This window comes from Centropristis striata, chromosome 11 (assembly GCF_030273125.1).
Source record: "Centropristis striata isolate RG_2023a ecotype Rhode Island chromosome 11, C.striata_1.0, whole genome shotgun sequence".
NCBI classification, from domain to species: domain Eukaryota; kingdom Metazoa; phylum Chordata; class Actinopteri; order Perciformes; family Serranidae; genus Centropristis; species Centropristis striata.
In genome coordinates, this window is record NC_081527.1 from 24,238,110 (window position 1) to 24,264,071 (window position 25,962).

General features: G+C 40.4%; 1 protein-coding gene across 1 annotated transcript in view; it reads left to right on the forward strand.

Annotated features, from left to right (window-relative positions):
* Positions 1–25,300, forward strand: part of LOC131981095 (phospholipid phosphatase-related protein type 4-like) — a 64,407-nt gene extending 39,107 nt beyond the window's left edge. The window contains exons 4-11 of the mRNA XM_059345394.1: positions 540–735; positions 6,376–6,433; positions 7,771–7,944; positions 11,621–11,756; positions 12,726–12,954; positions 16,628–17,243; positions 21,554–21,707; positions 23,882–25,300. Coding sequence (XP_059201377.1) covers positions 540–735; positions 6,376–6,433; positions 7,771–7,944; positions 11,621–11,756; positions 12,726–12,954; positions 16,628–17,243; positions 21,554–21,707; positions 23,882–24,897 — 2,579 coding nt within the window. The 3' untranslated portion in view covers positions 24,898–25,300. The remainder of the gene's footprint in view (positions 1–539; positions 736–6,375; positions 6,434–7,770; positions 7,945–11,620; positions 11,757–12,725; positions 12,955–16,627; positions 17,244–21,553; positions 21,708–23,881) is intronic.
* The last annotated feature ends 662 nt before the right edge of the window (positions 25,301–25,962 follow it).

Below are 25,962 nucleotides of genomic sequence, written 5' to 3' on the forward strand. Positions count from 1 at the left end.
GTAAAAACAATGCATTGTGGGAGTTATCATGATTGCTCAGGCATTCCAATGGTCAAAATTATATTTTTACAGGAATTTACTGTTTTCAGCTGAGCATGTTGGGAAAATAAAGCCGTTATTTTCGAAAAGGAGAAAAGTTTTATTTTATTTCTTTTTTGTCTGGGCTGAAATAATCACAATGTGTTGTTTTTCCAGTAACCCTAATATAGAGTTTAAATGGATTAGTTGTAACATAATTTAGAGTTAAACATTTAAACGTTGCACTATTTTTTTTCTTCGTTACGAGACAGTAAACGGACCTGTATTTCTATAATACAATAGATTTTACAGTAACTTACTGGCGAAACTGCTGCCAGTAATTTACTGTAATTTTACAGTAAAAAGTTTTACAGTGTAACATATAAAAGGACTGTCAGAATATGACTGGATACAAAACATAATCGCAAATTGCAAATTTTAAAATGCAGAATTGGACATGGTAATGTTCTACTAATCCAGTGTTTGCTGTTGTAAAATGTTTGTTGTTGTTTTTTTTACAGGTGTCCATATCTTTGGCCTGTGTGTGACAGCACTGATAACAGATATTCTCCAGCTGTCCACTGGTCAACACACCCCCTACTGGTTGGATGTGTGTAAACCCAACTTGACCCATATTAACATGTCAACTTGTGATGAAGCTTTTATTTTGGAGGATATCTGCTCTGGACAAGACCCTGGGATCATCAATGCGGGGAGGTAGGACTGTCTAATGGTTACTGTGGGAGAGTGTGTGAGTGAACTACACTGCAAAAAAGCCAACTTGTATTTTTTGGCCTAAAACAGTGATTTAAGTTGGTAAAACTTGGAAATATAAATTATTGACATTTAGGGCAATTATGTAAGTTAGCACAACAAAGGAAGCCAGTTGTCTGCTCAAAAACAATTTTGTGAGTTGTTGTTACTTATATCTTTAAGTTGGGGTTCACAACAAGGGACAATAGTTCTGATAACTCTTATTTCTTTGTTGTAAAATTCGGTCATTAGTGAAAGCTAGTGGCTAACTGATGCTAGCGGCTAACTGAAGCTAGCGGCTAACTGATGCTAGTGGCTAACTGAAGCTAGCGGCTAACTGATGCTAGTGGCTAACTGATGCTAGCAGCTAACTGATGCTAGTGGCTAACTGATGCTAGCAGCTAACTGATGCTAGCGGCTAACTGATGCTAGCGGCGCTGCTTGTTACAGCTACAAGAGTAGCCATTAGCGTATCAATGCTAACTCAAAATTGTGGTCACAAAATTAGCTGACATTTCATAGTGGCGTTACAATCGTGCCAGAGAAATTCAGAGTTGAGCAAACTCAAACACAAAACTTAAAATATTTAGTTTAATTGTCCAACTTAAAATTTTATCGAAGTTTGTTGCCTTGAAATTTTGAGTTCACCCAACTTTTCTTTTTTTGCAGTGTAGTAAGTGTGTCAGAGGATGTCTGTGGGTGTTCGTGAGTGCGTGATTATGAAGTAATTCTTAATGTTTTCTTTTGCACACTTACACACTCAAACAGGCTATGATATTTTGTTGTATTGGTTGAAAATCTGCAGATTTTGTGTGCCTAAGTACAGGCTATGTGATACAGTGTCAAACTAGGCTGCTCACCTGCTGCTACGACACAATTTCCCCTTGGTGATGAATAAAGTATTAATATAGTAAATAGAAAAAGAAAGATAGGTATTTTGGAATTTGGTTCAATTGGGCAAGTTTGAATTGTTCTTTAATGTAAGATTGGCCATTGTTCATGCTGTTTGGAGACAAAGGTAAATTACTGTAATATCCAGAAATAGCTTATCAGTCATGTGGGTTAAATGTTTGCTTTGTCAGAACTTATTTGATAAAGCTGTTTTCATTTCCTGTTTAGCACATTTTGATCATTTTACCTTTTCCACTTAGCTTTACTTTAATGTGATACTTTGAAATGTTTTTTTTATTATTATATTTTTTTCACATTTAATCAACAGGTTACAGAGGATATACACAGAACTCCAACCCCCACCACTCATATTCCCTCACACAGGCTAAATCAAAATAACTCCAATAAGATGCAGAGAAAACACAAACGTGCCAAAGTCCAAAACTTATTAGAGAAAGCGAGACACCTTCCAATCCTAAGCGGGGGGCTGGTCCCTTTCACACCACTCAGAGAACCAAAATAATATCCAAACCAATACCCTCAACACAACATTAATAAAGAGCAAATAAAACAGATGAGAAAAAACACGGATGAGAAAATCCCTCCCATAAGGATATTAGATATGTAAGGATGAACCTGAGCATCACTTACTGTCAGTCATCACTTGTTGGGGCACCGTCTGGTAAACAGAAAAATATAGCCAATTCACCTGAATTAGTCTCGTAAAGTTACTAAACTATCAATTTGGAACACTGATTAATAATTATGAACATAATTATAATCAAATTACCATCTTTATATTTAGTAGTGGTCGAAGGAAGCACCTCCTACAAAGTTATATTTTGGTAAAAGCCAATTTAAAGTATATTTGATGTGAATCAGTGTGTGAGCGAGTCAAGGAAGATAGTAGTTAGTTTGCATGTATGTTTGTATAAAGCAAGGTTAACATACAACTTAAAATGATTTAGCTATACCAATGTCACAACGAATATACTTAAAAACACACATATAAACCAAATCATTAATTACAGGTCAAATCCATTGCACTTAAAGTCCTTGCTGATTTCTTATCCAAGCCCTGTTACATTACTCACAGTCCAGTTGGAAAAGGGGGGACATCCTTTTTGATGGAGGGCGTGGAAGGAAGTTTGATTTCTCACTGAGTTTCAATAATTTGCTTCCTTGCAAATTATGTTTCTGGCTTATCCTTGTTGTTGCTCGTCTTCTTTGGCAGTTGCAATGAACTTTGAATTCATAAATGCAACCTTGATGTGCAGGGAAGATCAGAATTGCAGTTGTTCAGAATTCCTTATGGAAAAGAAGATATCTGAAAGAGATTGCCTCATCTGAGCAGGGCTCTGCAGGAGATGAGGGAGGAGGGGGCTGGTGAATCCAGGCAGATTGAGGTGTTGCTGCTTCAGCAAGCAGTGGAGAAAGACAAGAACAGAGGCGGAAATCTGGTCTTTACAGTGGACCACCTGCGGCGTCAAAGGTCCCTTGACCAATGAGGTGGCCTGTGGGTGTCATAAACGCAAGGCATTCTGGGAGAGATGTTCCTTAGAAAACCAAAATGGAGGGGCAATGCCCTTTTGTGAGTTGAATCAGAATGCTGTTGCATTTTAGTCCACATCAGTTAAAGTCCACAAATGAACCCAAGATTCACCTGTGGTCCGATCATAACACTACTGAGTTGATAACCATGGTGGTAGGGATGTTGAACTTGCTTCGTAGTACAGGGCCCAGATGGAGTGGCTATAGGTGGCTAGCTGGGTCACAGTGATAGATGCTCCAGCTATACATGTAGATTAGTCAGTGCTTGGAACAAAACATCTAGTTTACCTACCAGCATTTGCTGAATAATGTTTTTAAACAAGCTTCACAATTCAAAGCTCAGATGACCTACTTGCAGAACAGTAAGGTTGCAGGCTGCAGCTGAGTTTGCAGCATTCACTCCTCATGCATCCTTGCTATCATTGTTTGGGGCTTCAATCATGTTCAATCATGTTTTCAACTCAGCGACACCTACTTCGTAAGCCTATCATCTTGCTGCTGCCTCTTTTTTTTTTGGTAAATTTTATTTATGCAATGTTTTGGATATATACAGACACAAACAGTACAAGAAACATAGAAAAAAAACCAACAGAGAAAAAAATAAAATAAAATAAAAGTAAACAACCAGATAAAACAAAACAGAAGCAACAGACAGCCAGCCACCACTTACTCGTTAATGTAAAAAGAAAATGTGCACAAAAACATGTCGGTCCAACAAAATGAGCCCGAGCCAGAGGGGAACAGCAAAGTCTCATAACCCGGATACATATCAAGAAAAAATATATAATATACAGTACAGGCCAAAAGTTTGGACACGCCTTCTCATTCAATGCGTTTCCTTTATTTTCATGACTATTGACATTGTAAATTCATCAAAACTGTTAATGAACACATATGGAATTATGTACTTCACAAAAAAGTGTGAAATAACTGAAAACATGTCTTATATTCTAGTAAGCAAAGGGTGGTTACTTTGAGGAATCTAAAATACCAGACATGTTTTCAGTTATTTCACACTTTTTTGTTAAGTACATAATTCCATATGTGTTCATTCAAAGTTTTGATGCATTCAGTGAGAATCTACAATATAAATAGTCATGAAAATAAAGAAAAACGCTTTGAATGAGTAGGTGTGTGTCCAAACTTTTGGCCTGTACTGTATATAACATAATATAATTTATTATATACAAAATAATAAAAAAATAATAATTACTTAATAAAATAAAAATAAGAAAGCAGTGCGTTCAGGTACCAGTTTGAGGTCTATCTTTTCTAATGTATTCAATAAAAGGTCCCCAGATCTTTTTAAACCTATCATGAGAATTAGACAAAGAAAATCGAACCTCCTCGAGGTATAAACAGGAAACCAGATCATTCAGCCACCTTTTGAAGCAGGGAGGGGAAGCGGACCTCCACTCCCTTAGGATGACTCGTTTTGCAATGGCCATACCAAAGCTGCCTCTTTTTAAACGTGATTCTCAAGCCTGTCCACATCTCCATCCGTCTTTGCATATTAATCAACTCATCATTGCGTCAGTCTCATCAGCCTATTAGCCTGCAGGATCTTCAGCCACCTCCACCACCAGGGTCTGGACTGTGTGGGGTTTTATCACAGGACAGATGTCCCTCAATAACAAATCTCCCTGCAGAGTCTAAGCGCCAAAACTTTTTCTGCCAAGACCTAATCATCTCATATCATCTGTTAAAATCATCACATATCTTCTGCTATAGTCATCTCATATCATGTGTTAAAATCAGCTCATGTTACCTGTAATATCACATCATAAACTTTGATCTTTACTTCATTCTGTTGTCTCTCCTGACTGAAATAGCATTAGATGGCAGAGGCGTGCACACACACACACACACACACACACACACACTGATACTAGTTTGTACAAAATTATCTAGAGTATAGCAGACATTCTCTGGATACATCCTGAGCTCCTTCAGAAATCTCAGGATATTTTTAAATCTCAAAACGCCATGTCCTCTGCATGATTAAAACATGAAATTCTTCTGCAAACATGGAAATGTATTTATGTAAATGTGTCAGCAGATTAAAGAGATAACACAGTTGCTTTTCTCAATATTTGCAGTTTTCAGTTTTGACATTATCATTCATTTGATACATGAAGTTGAACATTAAATAATATGGAAAGGCATGTTTGTGTACTGAATGCACTGTAGCTAGAGCCTAACTGAAAACATATTCCATGGTGGACGTGAATTTATTTGGAAACATATTGGGGCAGCTGTTTATTTGAGCTTTGACACTCTCTATGAGAAGAGGGAACTGTTTTTCCTTGTGAAGTTGTCCTGGACTGTGGAAACAGTCCACTGTTTCTGGAAGGCTTCTCATTTTAACCCATAAGAACCCACGGTGACACGGGTGTCACAAACATTTTAAATGTTCAAAAATGTTCATGTATGTTTTCTCAAGTACATAAGTGTGTTTTTTAGTGTTCTACAGCTACAGTAGCTTGTTGAGAAGCCGTCCAATGAGGCAGTGTTATTTATATTTATTTATTCTCAATTTATTATTATTTTGTTACTCAAAAACAAATCTGAAATGGAATTTGTTGTCTAACAGCACTATTAAAGTCACAATTTTGATATATGTTATGGAGATGAAAACAAAAAAGGCAGATGGTTCATGGTTATTTGTTTTTATTTATTATTGATTTAATATTATTTTGTTAGTTATAAACAAATCTAAGAAATAATTTATCGTTAAACAGTGCTATTAATGTCACAATTTTGATAAATGTTGTGGAGATGCAAAGAAAAAGGCAAATTTGTGTTTCTGTAAGCAGAAAAGGTGTCTAGGTTATTCATTTAAAAATAAGATGTATCATAAGGTCCACTTGGTCTGTGGTATATCCCCCATAATTTTCCTTTTGAAGGATTACTGGCTCTGGGTTCTTGTGGGTTAAAATGAGAGTACAAGACTCAACATTGTTTATGCAAAGGCATTAATTAATGCTTGATTATAATGACTCATTAGAAACACATAACATGTACTGCAGTATCACACACACACACAAGTCCAAGTTTCTTTGAAAGTCACTTCCCTGCTGCAGATGAATATTCAGCATTGCCCTTTGCTGTCTGAACATGAAAATTATCAGAAGGAACACTGTCTTTCTTTTATCTTTACAGGAAGTCTTTTCCCTCCCAGCATGCAACTCTGGCTGCCTTTGCTGCTGTCTACATCTCAGTAAGTGCTTAACATACACTCTACTTATGTTTACTGATTGTGTGTTCACACCAAATGCACTGCAAAGATGGAAACAGAATAAATTCCATTCATATATTCATGCAAGTTGATATTTTTCACAACAAGCTCAACTCAACTCAAAGTCGCGTGACGCTTTGTTGTAAAAGCATATCATGTTTTCTGCATACGGTAGTCCTGATGACTCCACAAAGAACAACAAGCATTTTAAAGTTGTTTGGTGGTCACCTTTCTGACAGACCTGACAGCTTGAATTCAGACTTTTTACAAATCCGCAACATAATTAGTTATTATTTTGACATTTGAGGTCATGTGTGGGCAGCAAGGTTATAATAGTTTTATAGGATAGGATTTTTCATTAGTTTTAGTTTGGATTTCGTTGTTATTTTTTTGTTTTCAAATTCAGTTAGTTTTAATGAGTTTTTAGAGTGAGTTTGCTAGTTTTAATTCGTTTTTATTTTTTGAAAATGCTTAGTTTTAGTTTAGTTTTTGTTAGTTTTAGTGTTATTTTTAGTTTTTTGTAATGGGGTATTTGTTGGGTGCGAGATTCAAAAATTCAACATAAATTATGCCTTTATTTCCTTTGTTTTATCCATCTCAGCCCCAATAAGTTTATTAAGTCATAAAACCAGATAGATGAAATAGATTTCATATCAACCAAAAAGGTTTATGTATAAAAAAAGCTGACAAAAACGAAAACGAAGGACATTTTCACTATAATTTTAGTTTGTTTTGTAACCACACAATACAGTTTCAGTTAGTTATCTTTTTTTCTTAAAAACTCAATCTTTTATTTTCATTTCAGTTAACGAAAATATTTTTTCAATTCTAGTTTTCGTTACTTCGTTAGTTTTCGTTAATAATAACCTTGGTGGGCAGTGCTTCTCTTCTTTGCCATTGGCTGAAATGTCATTTGTAAAAATTTAACTCCACATTATGTGAAATTAAAAATTTGCCTGGTCACTGGAAGCAAATATATTTTACGTCCCCAGAATAGAAGTCAATGGGAGTCAATGGGAGTCAATATTCGGCGGTGCTAATGTTACGCATGTGTTGCTGTGGCAGAAGGGTGTCACCTAAAATCTTACTACAGAAACATAGAAAATGCAGAAAAGTTGTAGGACGTTGTTGCCAATTTCAGTTGTAGATCATTTTCAAATGGTTTGATATTGAAATAAGTTATTAATAATTTAATAAAAATTAAAATACAGTATCACACTTTCACTACAATAACTGCTGACTATTACAGCTGTGTCATTATCTGTTCAACATTAAATCATTTAAATGTCATGATTGGCTCAATGCAAACTGTGTTTCAGATGTACTTCAACACGGTGCTGACAGACTCTGCCAAACTGCTGAAGCCTCTCCTGGTGTTCTCTTTCGTCATGTTGGCCATCCTGGCTGGGCTAACCAGGATCATACAGTTCAGAAACCATCCTGTCGATGTCTACTGCGGATGGTTACTGGGAGCTGCAATCGCCGTTTATCTGGTAACTGTCACCAGCATTTTAATATTAGTATCAATATACAAGCCATGTCTCTTGTGCAGCTTAAACTGTCAGAACATCTACTCTTGTAACTCTTTAAAAGACATGCGGCTGTGGCTCAGTTGGTAGAGTTGGTTGGCCCCCAACCGAAGGGTTGGTGGTTCGATCCCTGACCATGGCAGCCTACATGTCGAAGTATCCTTGAGCAAGATACTGAACCCCAAAATTGCTCCCGATGCTGTGTTCATCGGTGTGTAAATGACTTCCCAATGGTGGCAGGTGGGACCGTTTAGGGAAGTCTCTGCCACCAGTATGAATGTGTGTGTGAAAGGGTGAATGAGCGCAGTCTGTAGTGTAAAGAGCTTTGAGTGGTCGCAAAGCGACTAGAAAAGCGCTATATAAGTGCAGGTCCATTTACCATTTACATTTCTATTGTGTTGAAATTTCCAACTGTGGTGTAAATTGACCACCCCTCTGAGTGAGAAGAGTGGATTAAAAACCAAGTCGAAGTTCCTTTTAGTTTTCTTTATTATCAATCAATCAGAACACTGCCTAAATACAGACAAAACTTCCAATGAAGCCCTCAGTTCGTCTGACTCTTTGTCTGTGTGTAAGATCATTTAATTCAAATGTTACAGCCCATGCATGTGTACGTTTTCCCGGACACGAGCACGCTGCTAAGCCTACTTTTTAACCTTAAAAGGATACAACCTATACCTGTTTATATTCAAGTTCCAATGCCTTTACTGTCTGACAATTCCCAGATATTAATGGTCATTATACTGGTTGGAACCAGTTTCTACCTGAAGACTCTGGCTGTTCTTGAACAAAGGTTCATACTGAGGCCTTTTAACACAGCAGAACTTTTAGTATTAGAGTAATGTAAATCTCTAGCAGAAAATACACTACACAACAAATTGGAAGAATCACATCGTCAGAACCTAATGCAAAGCTCAGTTTGTACAGTGGCAGTGTTCAGTTACTTTCAAGTAAAACATCAAAGGTGGTAGTGGTAATCATCTTAGCTTTACAACCCTAAAGGCATGTTTTATTAAGTTTCACATTAAGGCTTCCAGTACACTAGAACAGTTGAACCTTAAGCTTCAATAATGTAGTTATTGATTTTTTTCTGTCTAAAATATTCACCACAAGTTACATAAAAGCATATTTTCCCCAAACAGTAATTGTAGTATTACCAACTGGGATGGATTATTGTGTGGATGGATTTTGTTTTTTACCCTACACCTTTCCATGGTAACATGTACTTTGTAGACGGTCCCTGTGAGTATGTATACTTATAAAAACATCCCCACTCTGCTCAATAACTGTAGAATCTCACTATGTCTCAAACCAAGCTTGAAGTACAATTTTATTGCTGCTACTGGATGCTTGAATTTGTTGGTTTTAATATCCTCAAGGAAGTAGCAGCAGGCCGTGTGGAGTGTTTTTTCTTGAATCCAAACTGCAGAGGATGTAAAAGAGCCTTGGATTCAAGGTAGGCAGTGAGTTGTTCTGCCACTGCCTTTTCCAAGAACTTTGAGGCTGCTGGGAGAATACTAATGGGGCAGTAGTTACTGACCTGGGTTCGATTCCCGCCTGGGACACTGTGGGCGTTGGCGGTGTGTCAGAGACCTCCATGTCTCCAAGGCTGGTTGGGGTCGGCAAAAGGGCCTTTTTGGAGTCCACCTCCTTGTCCCCCGAGGTCCCCCTTACCTCTGGGACCTCTCACAAAATCATCATGCAGGATAGGCAATTGGCCCAGGGTGAAATAATAAATGCGTTACAAAAATCGTGGGATAAAAATTTAGAGCAGCATGAAAATTTACAATTTGAATGGACACTCAGTCAGGAAGATTATTATGCATCCACAGAAGGCTGCGTTTCTGCTCACTTTGTTCTAGGTCATCTTTGAAGAGATAAAAAGCTCCTATAGCAGACATGTTATGCAGATGCCACATACTGTCATTGAACTACATGTTCTTCAGTGTATCATTGAGTACAGTTTTATGGGCTGAAAGTAGACGTGAATGTTCAACTCTTGTGTAGAAAATGGTGAACATTTGCACAGTATATCTGATACTTCCCACACACCATCATCCTCCAGCCCACCCACACTTAGATAAACATGTCCAGCATACACTCCAACAGACATGAGCGGAACTGAAGCAGCTACACTTGTGAGCAGACACACACACACACACACACACACACACACACACACACACACAGCCCTGTTCAGCTGCCTACACTTTTGTTGTTCCGCCTTCTCCTGCAGGAAGAAACGCTGGCAGCCGATATGTGAGGTTGTGCTCCGGAACATCAACTCCTCATCAGATGATCATTTCACAGTTTAAACTAAATATATTTCACCTGTAGAGTTCCCTTATTTTTCTGCCAATATAAAATGATTGACTTGAGAATAGGAGAATAGTTGAAAGATTTTATCATCATGTATGTGCTTTTACATTCTGCCTGGAGAATAAATGTGAACAACCATCACATCCACAATCATTTTGCACAGTCCAGGCTTCACTAGGCTATTTTTAGGATTCTTTGTTTGGCATTTTATCATCTTTCATAATGAAAAGGAAAGTAGATAAATTGAGTGTGAGTTAGCATCCTTCACTTGTTTCAGTACTGCAGTGCATCAGTGCTGCACTGAGTAAACCATGGCGGGGAAACTACTCATTCCTTGACAGCACAAACTTTACTCTTAAACATTTTCTTTTTTTGTTACACTGTTTTAACAGCATGTGGTATATCTAACAACAGCAGATGTATTTTGTATATTGTTGGTTGTGTCCCTGAGCTGCTGTGACAAGGTAGAGGGTTTGGGGTGTGTGGTGCATGGGGGAGTAAGTAAGGAGCAGTTCGACAGGTGTACATAATAAAGTGGCGGTGAGTGTACAGTACAGGCCAAAAGTTTAGCCAAATGTCCAAAAGGTAAGCCAAGTGGTAATGGTAAGCCAAATGGCCAAAAGTGTATATATATATATATATATATACAGTACAGGCCAAAAGTTTGGACACACACCTTCTCATTCAATGCGTTTTCTTCATTTTCATGACTATTTACATTGTAGATTCTCACTGAAGGCATCAAAACTATTAATGAACACATGGGGAATTATGTACTTAACAAAAAAGTGTGAAATAACTGAAAACATGTCTTGTATTTTAGATTCCTCAAAGTAACCACCCTTTGCTTACTAGAATATAAGACATGTTCTCAGTTATTTCACACTTTTTGTTAAGTACATAATTCCACATGTGTTCATTAATAGTTTTGTTGAATCTACAATGTAAATAGTCATGAAAATAAAGGAAATGCATTGAATGAGAAGGTGTGTCCAAACTTTTGGCCTGTACTGTATGTGTAAGCAGAATTCTAACCTGCTTTAAATCTGTGCAGACTCCTCGGCCAACATTCTGTCTTTCAGATGCTTATATCATATGCTATAATCATATCTAAAAGGCTGTTTCCACAACCGTGCAATGCCAGGAATGAGGCAGGTCTCACTTGGACTGAGTAGCTGTCATGGCTGCCACCTGAAACTGGATTTGCCAAACTTTTATGCTTATTGTTTAGTGTGATGGTTAGTGTTTCTTTGCTGCATGACCCTTTGTGTCTCACTGTGTGTGTGTGTATGTGTGTGTGTGTGTGTGTGTTTGTATAAAGGGTGTGTATGCAGTGGGGAATTTCCAGCCCAGCGAGGATCGATCAAGAAGTCGAGCACCTACCCCCACCCTGAGAGAGCCCCCCCTCTCCTCCCTACCCAATGTCAGCCAATCAACAATTAGCAACAGCCACCAAGGTAACACCATGTCTGTCAGGTGTGTCTTCCAGTTCCACATGGCATCTACCTGACGTGTTAACTACTAGAATACATTTCCAGAATAAAATTCTACGCATAAATAGTTATTCTAACTGTAATCACACTGTGTACCAACAAGTGTTTAAAGTTTAGTGACTTTGAACAATGTGAAATGCCATGAAATCATAAAAGCATAGGAGAAAATAAATGTTTCCCTGTCATTGATATGAAACAGCAAAACATAGATAAGATAAGATGATAAGAAGTTTATAGAACTTACAGTAAAATACTGTCAAATTACATCAGAAATAGGGTGTAAAAAATTGTGTATCACCGTAGTAGACACATTTAATTGCCGTAAATCAAAGAATAACACAAAACTTTTACTTTTGCTGTTATAAACTGTAGGGAACACACAGTTTTGCTGTAAAAATATAAAATGTTCATGTAAAATTAATGGAGAAATACCATGATGTGTGAATGAATGACACAATTAGCCTACAAATAATGGGAATGTTCAGTCTAAATTACAGTTTCTGCTGATATTTACCTTTAAATTTACAGTAGAAAACCCACTCACTGTACTGGCAAACACAGCTGACGGTATTTTACCGTAAATTAAACAGATTATTTTTTACAGTGTGTGTGACTGCAGGTCTTCATTCCAACCAACCAGGAGCACACAGAAGACATCTATCACTAACTATGTCTAGTCAGTGGTGTTCCCCTATAATTTATAACTAAACACACCTTTTATGCATAGAAATGTTTGGATGGAAACCTCCTTTTTCAGGATTCAAGCAGATGTGACATTTACTGTAAGTGTTCAGTTTGGATGCTGCCTGTCTGATCTCTGATCCTCTCACAAAGACAATGATCCAATGGCTGCCAATAAGTACTGTAATCATCCCTTTTTATCTTGACTAAGAGTCAACATCAAACGCTAACAGTTTGACCTCTCACCTGCAGGTCACCACACCCTCGCTCCCAGCCAACCAGAGCCCATCATCACCAGGACCTCTTCCCACACTCTGTCCCTCAACCAATCAGAGCCCATGCTGACGCGCAGCGCCTCCTACCGGGAACCATCTCTGTCCAATCTGAAGAGAGCCAGCGCTGAGGTGGAGGTGATAACTCCATCCAGTCCCCTCGGCAACCATGACAACATGATGACTTTCAGCAGCAGCACGCTGCCAAGGTTAATGTTTTTAGTCATCTTTTCCATAGGTTTGTCTTGAGAGAGAAAAGAATGTGCTCGAATTTCACTTACCCACAATACATCATGTTTAACTGTCACATAGCGCTCCTCCTAGTATCAGGTTTAGGCAGGGGTGAAAGTAAGCCGGTACGGTCCGGTACTGCGTACCACTAAAAGATTCAGTGGCGGTACGCAGTACCAGGAAGATGGGAGAGCGGCTGCCTGCTATATGACCCTCATTCAAAGCCAGTCACGGCCGCACTCTGGGTCAGAAAATAGATGCACTAGCAATATGCAGTCTTAAAAACTACTACTGTCTGTTTAAAAATTCCTTTTAACTCATTCTGAATAGTTTCTGAAGTGTCCGTGCTGTGTTTTAGTCCATGCTGGACGGAGCCTTGGCCGGGCAGCTCCCTCTCTCCCCTCGGAGAGAGCCCGGTGGTCTCCTCTGCGCCCAGCCTTTGAAACGTGTACCGCACGTTTAATGTCTTTATGTTCGTTGCAAAATGTCACAGTTAAAATCAGTAGGAGAGTAAGCAGTGCAGTTGTTATTTCATGTTTCATGTTATTTTGTTTAATTTTAACGACACAGAACAGCTCGGAAAATAAACTGCTTATGAGATAACGACCGGAGAGTTCACTCAGCAGTACGTGAGTGCGCATGCGCGTCTACTTCCGAAACACAGCGGTTGCTATCATACAGTCTATGGTTGCTATGGGCATCGGTGCGTTTGATTTAATGCACTGGGACGTTTTCCACAACTGGTCCACAGACGTCAAGAAACGCCGCTTGCACCAGGACAAGACGAACAATAAAATGAAATTCCACAAATTCTTGTGGTTGGCTGAAACACTTTTAATATGATTTGAATATCTGTCAGTTATCACATTTTGAAAAAAAAAGAGAGAAACACTACAAAGCAGTCAAAACAGATAGATTAAAGTGGCAAATCTACAAGACAAGTTGCAGATTTACGAGAAAAAAGTGGGAAAAAAGCAACTTTTTTCTCCCAGATTCACCACTTTAACCCTTAATAGGGCACTCATTGCAATACTTGCAAATTCCAAATTTCAACCCAAGAGAATATTGGAGGATATTACATACAGCCAGAATGTGTAAAAAAAAACATACGAAAAATAATATTTTGAGAAAAAATTTGACGAGATTAAAGTGGCAAATCTACGAGAAAAAAATGTGCAGATTTGCCACTTTAAATCTCTTAAATCTGCAACTTTTTTTCTTCTAGGTTTGCCACTTTAATCTAGTAAATTTGCAACTTTTTTCTCGAAATATTACCTGACTCTAACTACCAAATATAGTTCTTTGCCTGATAAAGGGTCAATGTCCCCAAAGGGATAATTGTTTTCACACAGTCAGGTTTTTCAGGACAGCATACATTTAAAAATAGGCACAGCACAGTGTAGCAACACTGTGTAGCACACAAGTACCAAATACCCTCTCTTCCCACATATACAACATATAACAGATAACTCCTCTTCCCACATATATCACAGAGAAACAACATGACATCCATTCATGACCCCTCACATGACAGATATACAGTGATACCAGTGAAATCTACATATTCTTGTTCAGTGCTATGACGGCTGTGGGGACAAAACTTTTTTTGAAGTGGGCCTTTTTCCAGTCCAGTACCCTATATCTGCGGCCAGATGGGAGTAGAGTGAAGAATTGGTGTAGGGGGTGGTCCGGGCTGCTGACTATGACACGTGCCAGGCGTGTCATAGCTTGGTCATTTGTTTCTGACAGGCTGGGGGTGGGGAGGGGGATTAGCTTGGATGCTGTGTGTGGGATTTTGAGGAGTCTGTTTGTGCTGGTGACAGTAAGCAGGGGGAACAAGCAGGGGGAACAGTACGTTAGGAGGGGGTGGATGATGCTTTTGTAGAGGAGTAAGAGGAGGTGGGGGGCCACAGACAGTGATTTCAGTTGAAGTTGAAATGTAGAGATTTGGAAATACAGTTTCCATTGCAACCTATTCTGGGCAGGCTTCTATGTGATCTTGTGATGTTGTGTGATCTCGCAATCTTTGGACTCCAGCCTCATGGTGATGTCAGGAGAGATGGACATGGAGGTCTAGAGGAGGTGTTCTGTTAACCTCCTTAAAACCATCGCAATGATTGTTCTCAGGAACCTTAAATCTTCCATTTTCCATTGTTTTCACTAGGCTGCAGCATCCCACACAGTGACTCAGTCAACCTATAAACTATAGCATAGCTTCAAATTGTGACTGACAGACAAGCTGTTTAGTCCTCTGTGGTCAAATCATGGAGGAAATATCACAATATAAGTATATAAGTACACTAATACACCAAAAAGACACAAAATGACTAAAAAAAGACACAAAATGACCAAAAAAAGACACAAAATGACCAAAAAAAGACACAAAATGACTTACAAAGACATGAAAAGAATTCAAAAATGGACAAAATAGCCCAAGGCTCCATAGAGTTAAGTTGTTAACCCATTTCTTGTTCCCTGAAAAAGGCCTACTTGTATAATTCTGAAATTTACATTATTTTTCAGTTTTGGTTAAGCTTCCCTTTTTTTATTTACCTCTGGCAGTTCACCACTTACCTTTGGACCCTTTCAAGCTGTTCATTTGACTTGAACTGCTTGAATTTCAATAAAAAACTGGAAAAATTGGGGTGTTCTAAAACTTTTGACCGGTAGTGTATATAATACAAGTATATCTTAATGAATCTACATAAAACCTGACCACGCATATTTGTACAGCACAGGTTTGAAGAGTGTTGGCTACATGCATGGAGAGCTAACCTTAAAAAAAACAACCAAATGGCCAAAATAATGAACATACTGAATAATGAACATAAAAACATGATTCATAAGTGATAAAGGCGGATAGATCGTACGCCTGCTTCAGTACACACAGCTGCTTTATCAGCTCTGCAGCAGCTTCTGGTGCTGCCGGTGGTGGCAGTCACAGTTAGGAGATTTAGCTCAACGACAACATTAACTGTACACTGTTTGTTTAATTTCTAGTGTTTCCTAATTCACAATAAAATGACTATAATTATTTCAATAACAAGAAACAACATGCTGTTTAGTGTTTACTGTTATAGCGCAGCGCAGCTATCTTATGAATTAATAAAGGCTAAATGCCAAATGAAAATAAAGTTTTACTTAGTAAGTGTCTTACTGTAAAATAAAATATTTGTGCAAAACTGAATTAGATGTTTTTACCACCAAAACTCTCAACACAATATTGACACATTACATAGACAATCATGACACATAGGATACATGTTTTTTAAAAATGTTTTCTTCAACTTTATACAATTATCAAAATTCTTTATCTTCCAATGTTGAGCAACCTGTGCTCGTTTCACACATACATACATACATACATACATACATACATACATACATACATACATACATAAATACAAACATACAAACATAAATGCATACATACATATCGTAGGTGTCATGGATCATTGGAATTCAACCAAGGACAGAATCTTTCTTTCAATGAATTTCCGAAGATGCCTGTGTGTATCCTAATGTATGCTAAATGCGGCTTTGGCACAAAGAGTTGCCTCACTGGCCAGCAGTATGACATCACTATGACAAATGCTGATGCCTTTTTATTCTGCCTTGTTGCTCAAAAAGTTCCTTTGCTCATTCCTCCAGGTCCCACGGAGGCTCCTCAGTAGAGGAGGGTCGCATTCCACGCCGTCACGCCTCCATCCACACATCAATGGACTCAACACGATCAAAACAGCTGCTCAGCCAATGGAAGAATAAAAACGACAACAGGAAGCTATCCCTGCAGGTGATGGATGGGATAAGACCAGCCACCTCCTCTTCTCCTCAGAGGAACATGGAACTACGCTGCTCCTCTGAACCTTCTGCCATGGGCCTTGAGGCAGAGCTCCGTGGAACACACCTGCCTACACTTATCGCTTGTCAGGAATCAGAGCTGCGTGCTGGGGCCCACATCCCAGCTCAGTACATGAAACTTGCAGCAAGCTCTATACCTATGGCCAATCATAATCACATGACGCATAACGGCAACACCGGAATGGTCGGTGGTGCCAGAGTGTCTATCCAATCCAGGCCTGGATCCTCTCAGCTGGTTCACATTCCTGAGGAGGAAAACCTGACCAGCAAGGATCAGGAGAGTGAATCAGAGGACAGCATTATGGACGGAGGTGGGTCAGTGAGAGAGAAGTGGCTGAGAGTGGCTGAGAAGACCACCATCCCCTGCAGGCCCCTCAGTGCTGGAGGACAGCCGCGTCTGATGCAGGTTAATCTTTATTTTTCTTTTTGCTGTCAGTTGTAAATCTATAGCAAGTCAAGCGCTTGTTAGATGATATTACATTACGTTAAAAATAACTGAGAAAAGACTTTGTCCAAAATGGGTACAGTAAATGCATGAAAAACGTGAAAAGTACAAGAGCTAAATGTCATCAACAATTGTAAGTGTATCACTCTTTAACAACCAAAACATGGTCAGGGTATTGGAGTCCAAAGAGTCTTCTTTTCTTTCTTATTCTAAGAAAGTGCAAGCGTTAAGGTGTAGAGGATGGAACATGAATAGATCTAAGCAAGGGCATCCTCTCCCCTGAAGAAACACAAGAGTTAGGTGATGCCTTGATATCCAGTTTGAGACATTGGCAAGGCAACAGTGAGTGTCAGAAGGGGGTTGATGACAAGAATAGTTGGGGGTTGTCAGCGTAGAAGTGGTCGGAGAAGCCACAAGAGTCTGCAACAGACCCAGACAGTCTTGTTTAAAGGAAGAAGAGCAGAAGGTCATTTATCCTGCAAGATTTCGACACCCATCCTTTCTGTCACCTAGAAAGAGTGACCTGTCAAGAGAGTGCAGACCACAGACAAACCTTTTAAAGAGAGAGAGTCAGTCTGTAGTTGACTGATAGAGAGAACTAAATCAAATACACTTCTGAGGGTTCATCTTTCACCAAGTAAAGTTCTAAAATGTGACTGTGGTGATTACACCTTGTAAAATAAGGTGTCTGCTCTGTTGTATTGAATGTCATAAATGTGTTTGTTGTTGACTGTTTGTCAGACAAAACAAGTAATTTCAAGGCAGCACATAGTATAGCTTAGTGATAAACATCATGGAAAATAATGGCCATTTGTCATCATTTTGGACATTTTAAGAAGGCAAACTTATCTTTTTGCTGAACTCTTAACGGCATCTCTCAGTTATCATTAATTTAATTGTCAGCTGGAGTTGTTTGAAATAGAATATTCCTAGTAGTTATACCAAGTACACATCTCTGCTAAGAAGAAATTCCAGAGCTGTAAGCAAAACATGAGCTTACAAACAAACAAACAAAAGTGTTGGGACCACAGGAACGCCACAGATGGATTTAGTTCACTTGTGTATATTGGACTGATTTGAATGGAAAATGCAACAATCTACAATCTACAATGTCATTTAGCAGACACTTTTATCCAAAGCGACATACATTTAAAAGATAATACAACACAAGCAAGGATGAAGTTGAGAAACAACAAAAGAATAATTAAGAATAACTGACACGTCCTAACAGGACTCAAGGTAGTACATAAGTGCTTTTTAGACATAAGTGCTTTTCAGTCGTGAGTCCAAATTTTTGTGTGTGTGTGTGTGTGTGTGTTCTGTGTGTTGATTATGTGTGTAGGTGTTCATTAAAGAGCTGGGTCTTCAGCCTCTTTTTGAAATTGAGAGGGGTTCCGCAGATTGTTTGGAGTTTGGAAGGTCGTTCCACCACCGGGGCTCTCCAGAGGAGAAGAGTCTGGTTTGAGACGTAGAGCCCTTCAGCGGCAGAAGAGCCAGACGACTTTCACTCGAAGAGTGTGGGTTTGTGGACCTGACCAAGGGAGTTCAGATATGTAGGAGCTGTGCTCGTTGCTGTCTTGTAAGCAAGAGACAAGACTTTGAATTTGATGCGGGCTGCGACTGGGAGCCAGTGCGAGACATGAGGAGCGGAGTGACATGTGCGACATTCCCCGGAATCCACTCAACTGCTGGCACTGGCCCTCGTGACATTCACCCTCTACAATGTAGAGGGTGAATTGAGGAGGCATGAGCCTTGAAGGACAGTTAGTTATCAATCATAACACCCAGGTTCCGTGCAGAGCTTGGAAGAGAGAAGTTGCATGGATCCAAGCCGGACAATGATAGGCTGATGTAGGGCTGGGTGAGCCGGGATGACTAGAAGCTCAGTCTTAGAGAGGTTGAGCTGGAGGTGGTGTTCTGTCATCCAAGTGGAGATATAAACAAGGCCGGCAGAGATACGGGCTGAGACTGTGAGGTCATTTGCTGGGAAGGACAGGAACGGCTGGGTATCGTCGGCGTAACAGTGGTATGAGAAGCCATGATTGCGGATGATTGCACTATGTAAAGTGGTGTAAATTGAGAAGAGAAGGGGGCCTAGCACTGACTCTTGAGACACCCCAGTGGATAGGTTAAGTAATTTGGACACTTCTCCCTTCTAGGATACTTTAGAAGATCTCCCTGGATGTAGGACTTGAACCATCGGAGGGCCGAACCGGAGATACCCAGCTCAGCGAGTGTAGAGAGGAGGATTTGGTGGTTAACAGTGTCAAAGGCTGCAGAGAGGTTCAGCAGCAATAGAGCTGATGATTGACCAGCTGCTCGGGCCAGGCGCAGTGATTCTGTTATGGACAGGAGTGCAGTCTCAGTAGTGTGACCCTGCTTGACCCTGCAGTTCCATAAGTCAAAGTTGAAGTAATAGTGAGTGGGTGAGGCTTTCCTGAGTGTGGAAGTTCTCAGAGTTGTATCGTCTGTGACAGGTTCTGTGTTTTCGGTTGTCATGAATGACAGGGATGTTTTCATAGCACATGTTGCATGAGTGAGGGTAGCAGAAAAAGTAGAAAAGGTTTAACCGTCAGTGTCCTAGCTCGGTGGACTCGCACAGGTAGACTTGAAGGTTTTAACCCAATTCGGTCTTCTCACAATGGGGGCTGACACAGAAAGGCTGACACTACAGTGAAGCAGTGTATTCACATACCAGGACGATCCGCTGCTGAATATGTATATGAATATGTACCAATCAAATCGATGCGGTGGCCATCAATACAGCAAAACTAGCACCTGAAATCGACACACTAACGACCCGCAATCAGCTTAAATCACCATCAAAACTCAAGCAAAAGTATTCCAGAAACCTCACTAACCTTGTTGCTGTGTTCTACTTCAAAAAAACAGGCTTGTTCTGGAAGCCTGTAACAGTATTACATTTTTTTGTGAGATTCTTAAATGGCAGCTGAATCCTTTCATTCTCCAACAAAGGAGAAAGCAAGCAAACTCAGTTTCCCAGTATTCCTCGCAGTTTTCATAGGCGGGACGACCTGAGCCTTAACAGTAATTGGCAAGGAAAACCTCTGGCACAGCATGGGGTCTCTAGCTTAAGAAGCCAGGACTCCATTTCCTCACTCTCTTTCTTTTTCTCCTCCCTGGGGCACAGAGGGCCTCTCCTGCACATGGCCTACCTGGGATGTAGCCACACTGAATCCTGCCTTAAAATTGTGATTAGTTAACACACAGTTAACTACAGTAAGTTATCCAAGACCACTAGAACTCCTTCAGCTAACTTTAAGAGCAACAAGAGCCAACAGAGTGAGCAGCTAACCGTGAAAGACAAGAGCGACCAGTCTACAACCACCCCAGCAACATTATACCCAACAAGGAACCAGTTCTCCAGCCTTTCCCTTCTTTCCTCCAGAGGATTTCCAATCCTCCTCATGGACTGGATAAAGTAACTGGGCCTAGATCTAACAAAACAACATGAAAGGCTAAGCAAAGATTTAAACTGTAATCAAAGATATGGTTTAATATGTGTTATTAGGTATTATTGTTGTGATATCAGTGTAGGTTATTGGTATTAGGCTTTGCCACTCTACTTGGCGGTGAATGACACACAAAATATTTTGAATTAGCTTTCCTAACACAGACCTACAACTTTGAAGAGAAATTCAAAGTTGGCAGATGGCCCTTCGCTCTGACCCTGACATCTCAACATGAAGTCAAACCATTGCTGAATATCAATATGGCAATTTGATTATTTAATTATTATGTTAATTGTTGATCAGAGTTCCAAAATCGATAGTTTAGTAACTTTGAGACTTTTGAGACCAAGTGGTGTCCCAACTGGAGTTGACTTAGAGTAAATCAAGTCATATCATTAACAATTTTTCATGATACGATAACATGATATGGCATGATAATTATTAATAACTCGCCACCTTAACTTTTGAACCGTGAGACCCACATAAGAGCTCATATTTGAGGCATATAAACCCCAACAGAGGAGGCTGACTACAGGTATTTACATGGTTAAATAAATTAATTAGTGATGAAAATGAATGTTATTCAACCTCACTGTGATTGTTTCATGCAGAGTTGAGATTTTTGCTTTCTGCAAGAGTATTAGTATATAATGTAATTTCAGTGCTTAGCTGCAGTCCTATAGCTTATTGTAAAAAGGTTCCAGTTGCAGCAGTAGAACTCCACCTGCAAGAAGAGTAGGGTGGTTGGTAATGAGTCAGTATGCCTTCCAATAGCTCACTGTCGTCCTCCTATTCCAGGTGATTGCCTTATCCAAACAGCAGGGACTACTTCTCTCTCCTCGGTCCGAGGATGGTGGCAGCACCGTCAGCTGCACTGGATCCATTCGGTACCGAGCCCTGACGGACCAGGACCCATCACCACCGGCCTCCACCACCGGAGCAGTGGGAGGAGGTTTGTACTGCAGTAAAGCAATACAACATACAATCATTAGTATCATTACCAATAACAAATGAGCTAACCACAGAGAAGACTGGCAGCCTCCACTGATCATACAACTGCACAACACCATAAGGTGGGGTTTTCAACAATGAGTATCCCACGAAAATGGAAGAGTCCTGCTCAATCAGTGATATGGAGATACAATTTTATGTTGATGGAATGTGGAAATAATGAACAGAACAGGAAAATTACTTTCAAAATAATTTTCCTCTGTGTAGGAAAGAACAATATTGACAGGTAGAAGAGGTCACACTTTAAATTGAGCTGGACTAAAGCCTGATTTCCACCAGGCGCGTTACAGCTGCCGTTGCAAATCGCTGCCACTCTAATCAATGAGAGCATTTCCACCGGGCGCGCTGCAGAATGTTTCAGCCGCGGCTCTCCGTGAACATTAGGTAGCACTTCTACAGGAAGTCTGACTCAGAATCAACGTAATACACTTCCGCCCCCTTTCAAAATAAAACACAATACGCAGTTCATGCAGCCTAAAACTACTTCACATCAACATTATGTTATGACCGAGGCACCAGATCAGCAATCAATCAATCAAAGGGTCTCAGAGGATTGGCGACACAGACGAGAAGAGACCGATTGAAGTGGAACATCATACAATCATTTATGACATAAGACATTGTTTTTTATAAGGATAGATGGTCAGATCAACAGATCTTCCACGTCAGAGAAGCAAAGTAAGCTGTTTGTTGTTGTTGTTGTTGTTTTTTACTTTATACACACAGTTTATCACGGGATCTTGCGGTCTCCCGTATGTTCAGGATTATTGCGTGTTCTCGTTATCTCGCGTGCATACGGCTGGCTCGCTATGCTGCCGTTCCGCGGCCGTAACGCGCCTGGTGTGAATTGACGCTGGGCAGAAGATGGAACAAAACCACGGTGGAGCCGTTCCGCGGCTGTAACGTGCCCGGTGGAAATCCCCAGTAAGAGTGAGGCTACATCTTAATAGATAGACTCAGAGATCTTTGGGATTTCTGGTACCGTCTTGAATTGGTTCCGGTCCTACTTGACTGACAGGAGTTTCTTGGTCCATGTCAATGAGTCCCTATCTGACCCGACAGAGCTAGACTGTGGGGTCCCACAGGGATCAGTCCTTGGCCCTTTACTCTTTTTATTCTACATGACCCCTCTTGGACAGATTATCGGTGAGTTCAGTGATGTTTCTTATCATCTATACGCTGATTATATTCAGCTCTACTGCTCTTTCAAGCAGACAGAGCTACACAAATTAGGTAACTTAACAGCCTGCTTGACTGCCATCAAAAAATGGCTAAATAATAACCTCCTTCAACTAAACTCTGCCAAAACGGAAACACTGATTATTGCCCCAGATACTGCTATTCCCCTCATAAAGCAACATTTTGGTCAGTTAGGTCCCTCTGTTCAACCTAGCTTACGTAACCTAGGAGTTGTGTTTGACAAGGACATGTCCCTGGACCACCACTGTAAACAGTTGGTGAAGAACTGCTTTTATCATCTCCGGAATATCGCTAAACTGAGGTCCATGATCTCAAAAAATGAAATGGAATTGATAATTCATGCCTTTGTGTCATCGCGCATTGAATATTGCAACACTCTTTTTATGTGTTTTAACAAAAAGGCTGTAAATCGCCTTCAGACTGTACAGAACGTGGCAGCAAGGCTCGTAACTGGAGCTAGGAAAAGAGACCATATCACCCCAATTTTATACTCTTTACACTGGCTACAAGTTAACTTTAGGATTCATTTTAAGATTTTAGTACTTACTTTTAGAGCGCTAAATGATCAAGCTCCCGTGTACATTGCTGAACTGCTGAGACCCTACTCTCTCTCATATTCATTAAGGTCGTCAGATCAGAAACTCTTGATGGTTCCCCGGACCCAAATTTAAAACGCGAGGTGACTGTTCTTTCCAGGCCAGTGCCCCTCACCTCTGGAATGCACTTCCACTGACCTTACGCAGCATAGAGTCCACAGACAGTTTTAAGAGAAAACTTAAAACATATCTCTTTAGGCAAGCCTTCCCCTGATGTTGATGAAGAATTGCAAGGGGTGGGACCTGATGATTATAGATGATTGCCGTTAGTCGTAAAAGATAATCATTGAGTTACTGATCTTGTTTCCTGGTTTGTCAGGAGGAGGTCTGGAAAGAAGTGGCAGTATAGTCCGTGTTGAAGCCCACCCAGAGTCCAGATCAAATAAACCTGTGGTGAAACCTCCAAGCACCGACGGAAGTGGCTCCTGGCGATGGAAACCACCAGATCAACGAGCTTCACTCAGACAGTCAGCTTTTGCCCTCAATGACCTGAATAGACACACAGACAGCTGTGATTCGCTGAAGGATGGAGGGTCAGTGGATGGGCGAAGGAGCGTGACTGGAACCGAATCAGAGAGCGAAGGGGGAGGAGACGGAGGGGGAGGAGGAATGGGAGGTGGAGGGGGTGGAGGCGGATACACAAACCATCCACATGTTGTACATCCTTTACATCCCTTACATCCCAATAACCCCAACAACTTCCAGCACCCCAATTTTAATCCCAACAATCCGAATTTTAACCCCAACAATCCCAGTTTTAACCCCAACAATCCCAGTTTTAACCCCAACAATCCCAATTTTAACCCCAACAATCCCAATTTTAATAATGCTCACTTTAACTTCAACCCCAACATGACCAACTCCAATATGCCATTCACCCCCCCTGCCATGTTTGCTCCTCCCTTCCACCCCCACCCTCAGGCCATCACCACCATCAGGGTCACTCCGGTGGAGGGAACGGCTGCCAGCAGCGATGGTGGCTCAGACTGCCAGTCGGTCGCATCATCCAGCCGTGAGTCCACCCTGAGAAGGAAGAGTGGCTCCGACATCGTCCACTTCCCTGATCGAGGGCCCACCCCTGACCTTCAGAATAACCACCGCCTCAGTGATGACAGTAACCGCCTTGACAACGAAAGCAGCAATCGTTTCCACGAAAATCTTCGAAGTTTTCAAGAAAACCCAATGCACCCCATCCACCCCATGCACCCCAACCACCCCAACAGGCAGCTGCAGGGCATGTTTGGCCGTCCCAGCCCAACTCCTCCCCCTACTTTACCCCGCCCCATCCTGACTCACACCCCACCTCCCACTCTGGGGTTGGCCTACAAGGAATGACACGCTCAGTGTTAAATTCATCCATCTGTAATTTAAATGCATCCTACTTGACTTTTTTCAGTATTGATGCTCTTTGAATTGGGTGAAATATAAAAGTAAATTCAGTTAAATCTTTTCACCGCCTAGGTTCAGCCCAAAAATGTGTTAGTCTCACCCACTTCCTCTCAGCTGGCCATTTAGGGCACAATATAGTTGTGTTCACCCAGCAGCCTAGCAGGTTTAGAACCCAACTGAATAAACGTTCTCTCTTACTTTGAGATGTACTGTTAGCTTATAAAAACCTTTTAGCAAGAGGTTCACAATCCTCTTTGGTTCAAAAGTCATAGAGAGTACACACTTTGCCCTGCTAACCATCTCTGGCCAATACAAAAGCACCATGGTCAGGGTCAACGTAACAGGGTGAGTTTGATGCAACATCATTCCTTCTGTTTTTGTTTTTTTCAATCTGGATACACCAGTTAGTTTATTGTAAATGTAATAAATTGTGTGCCCTTGATTCATAGACACAAGGATAATGGGCTAAATAAACCACTGAGCCATTGACTCAGTCAGAAGTCTGTGCCATAGCTCACTGCAGTGAGAAGGGGATTGAGCCTGATGACTCTGAATACCAGGTCCAGTTCAGTGGGATTACATTCTTATCACAGCATTTATACATACAATATAGCCTCAGCGCTCATCTTTTTGTCACACACAGGTAACAATATCAATATATAAACTTTTTAATGTAATCACATGCAATTAGATGGACGTTTGAATTCAAAGCCCATAACTGTGCTGTGTTTGTACATGAATGTGGGTGGCCACGGTGGAAATTAAACCCACAGTCTTAATTGTGTCTGGGCTACAAGGAGTCCCTTTTGGGCAATAACAGTATCTCTTAGGTCATGGTGGTATTGTGTTTGTGTTGGAACATATAAGAACAATAATGGTACATACCTTGTGTTTAAATGTACAAGCGCTCTATTTTTTACATGCTATGTTTTAATGATTTGCAGTATATGAATTATTCTGACTGTGTAGTAGATGTACTGTACACTGGCAGCATGTGAGACAAACTGTCAG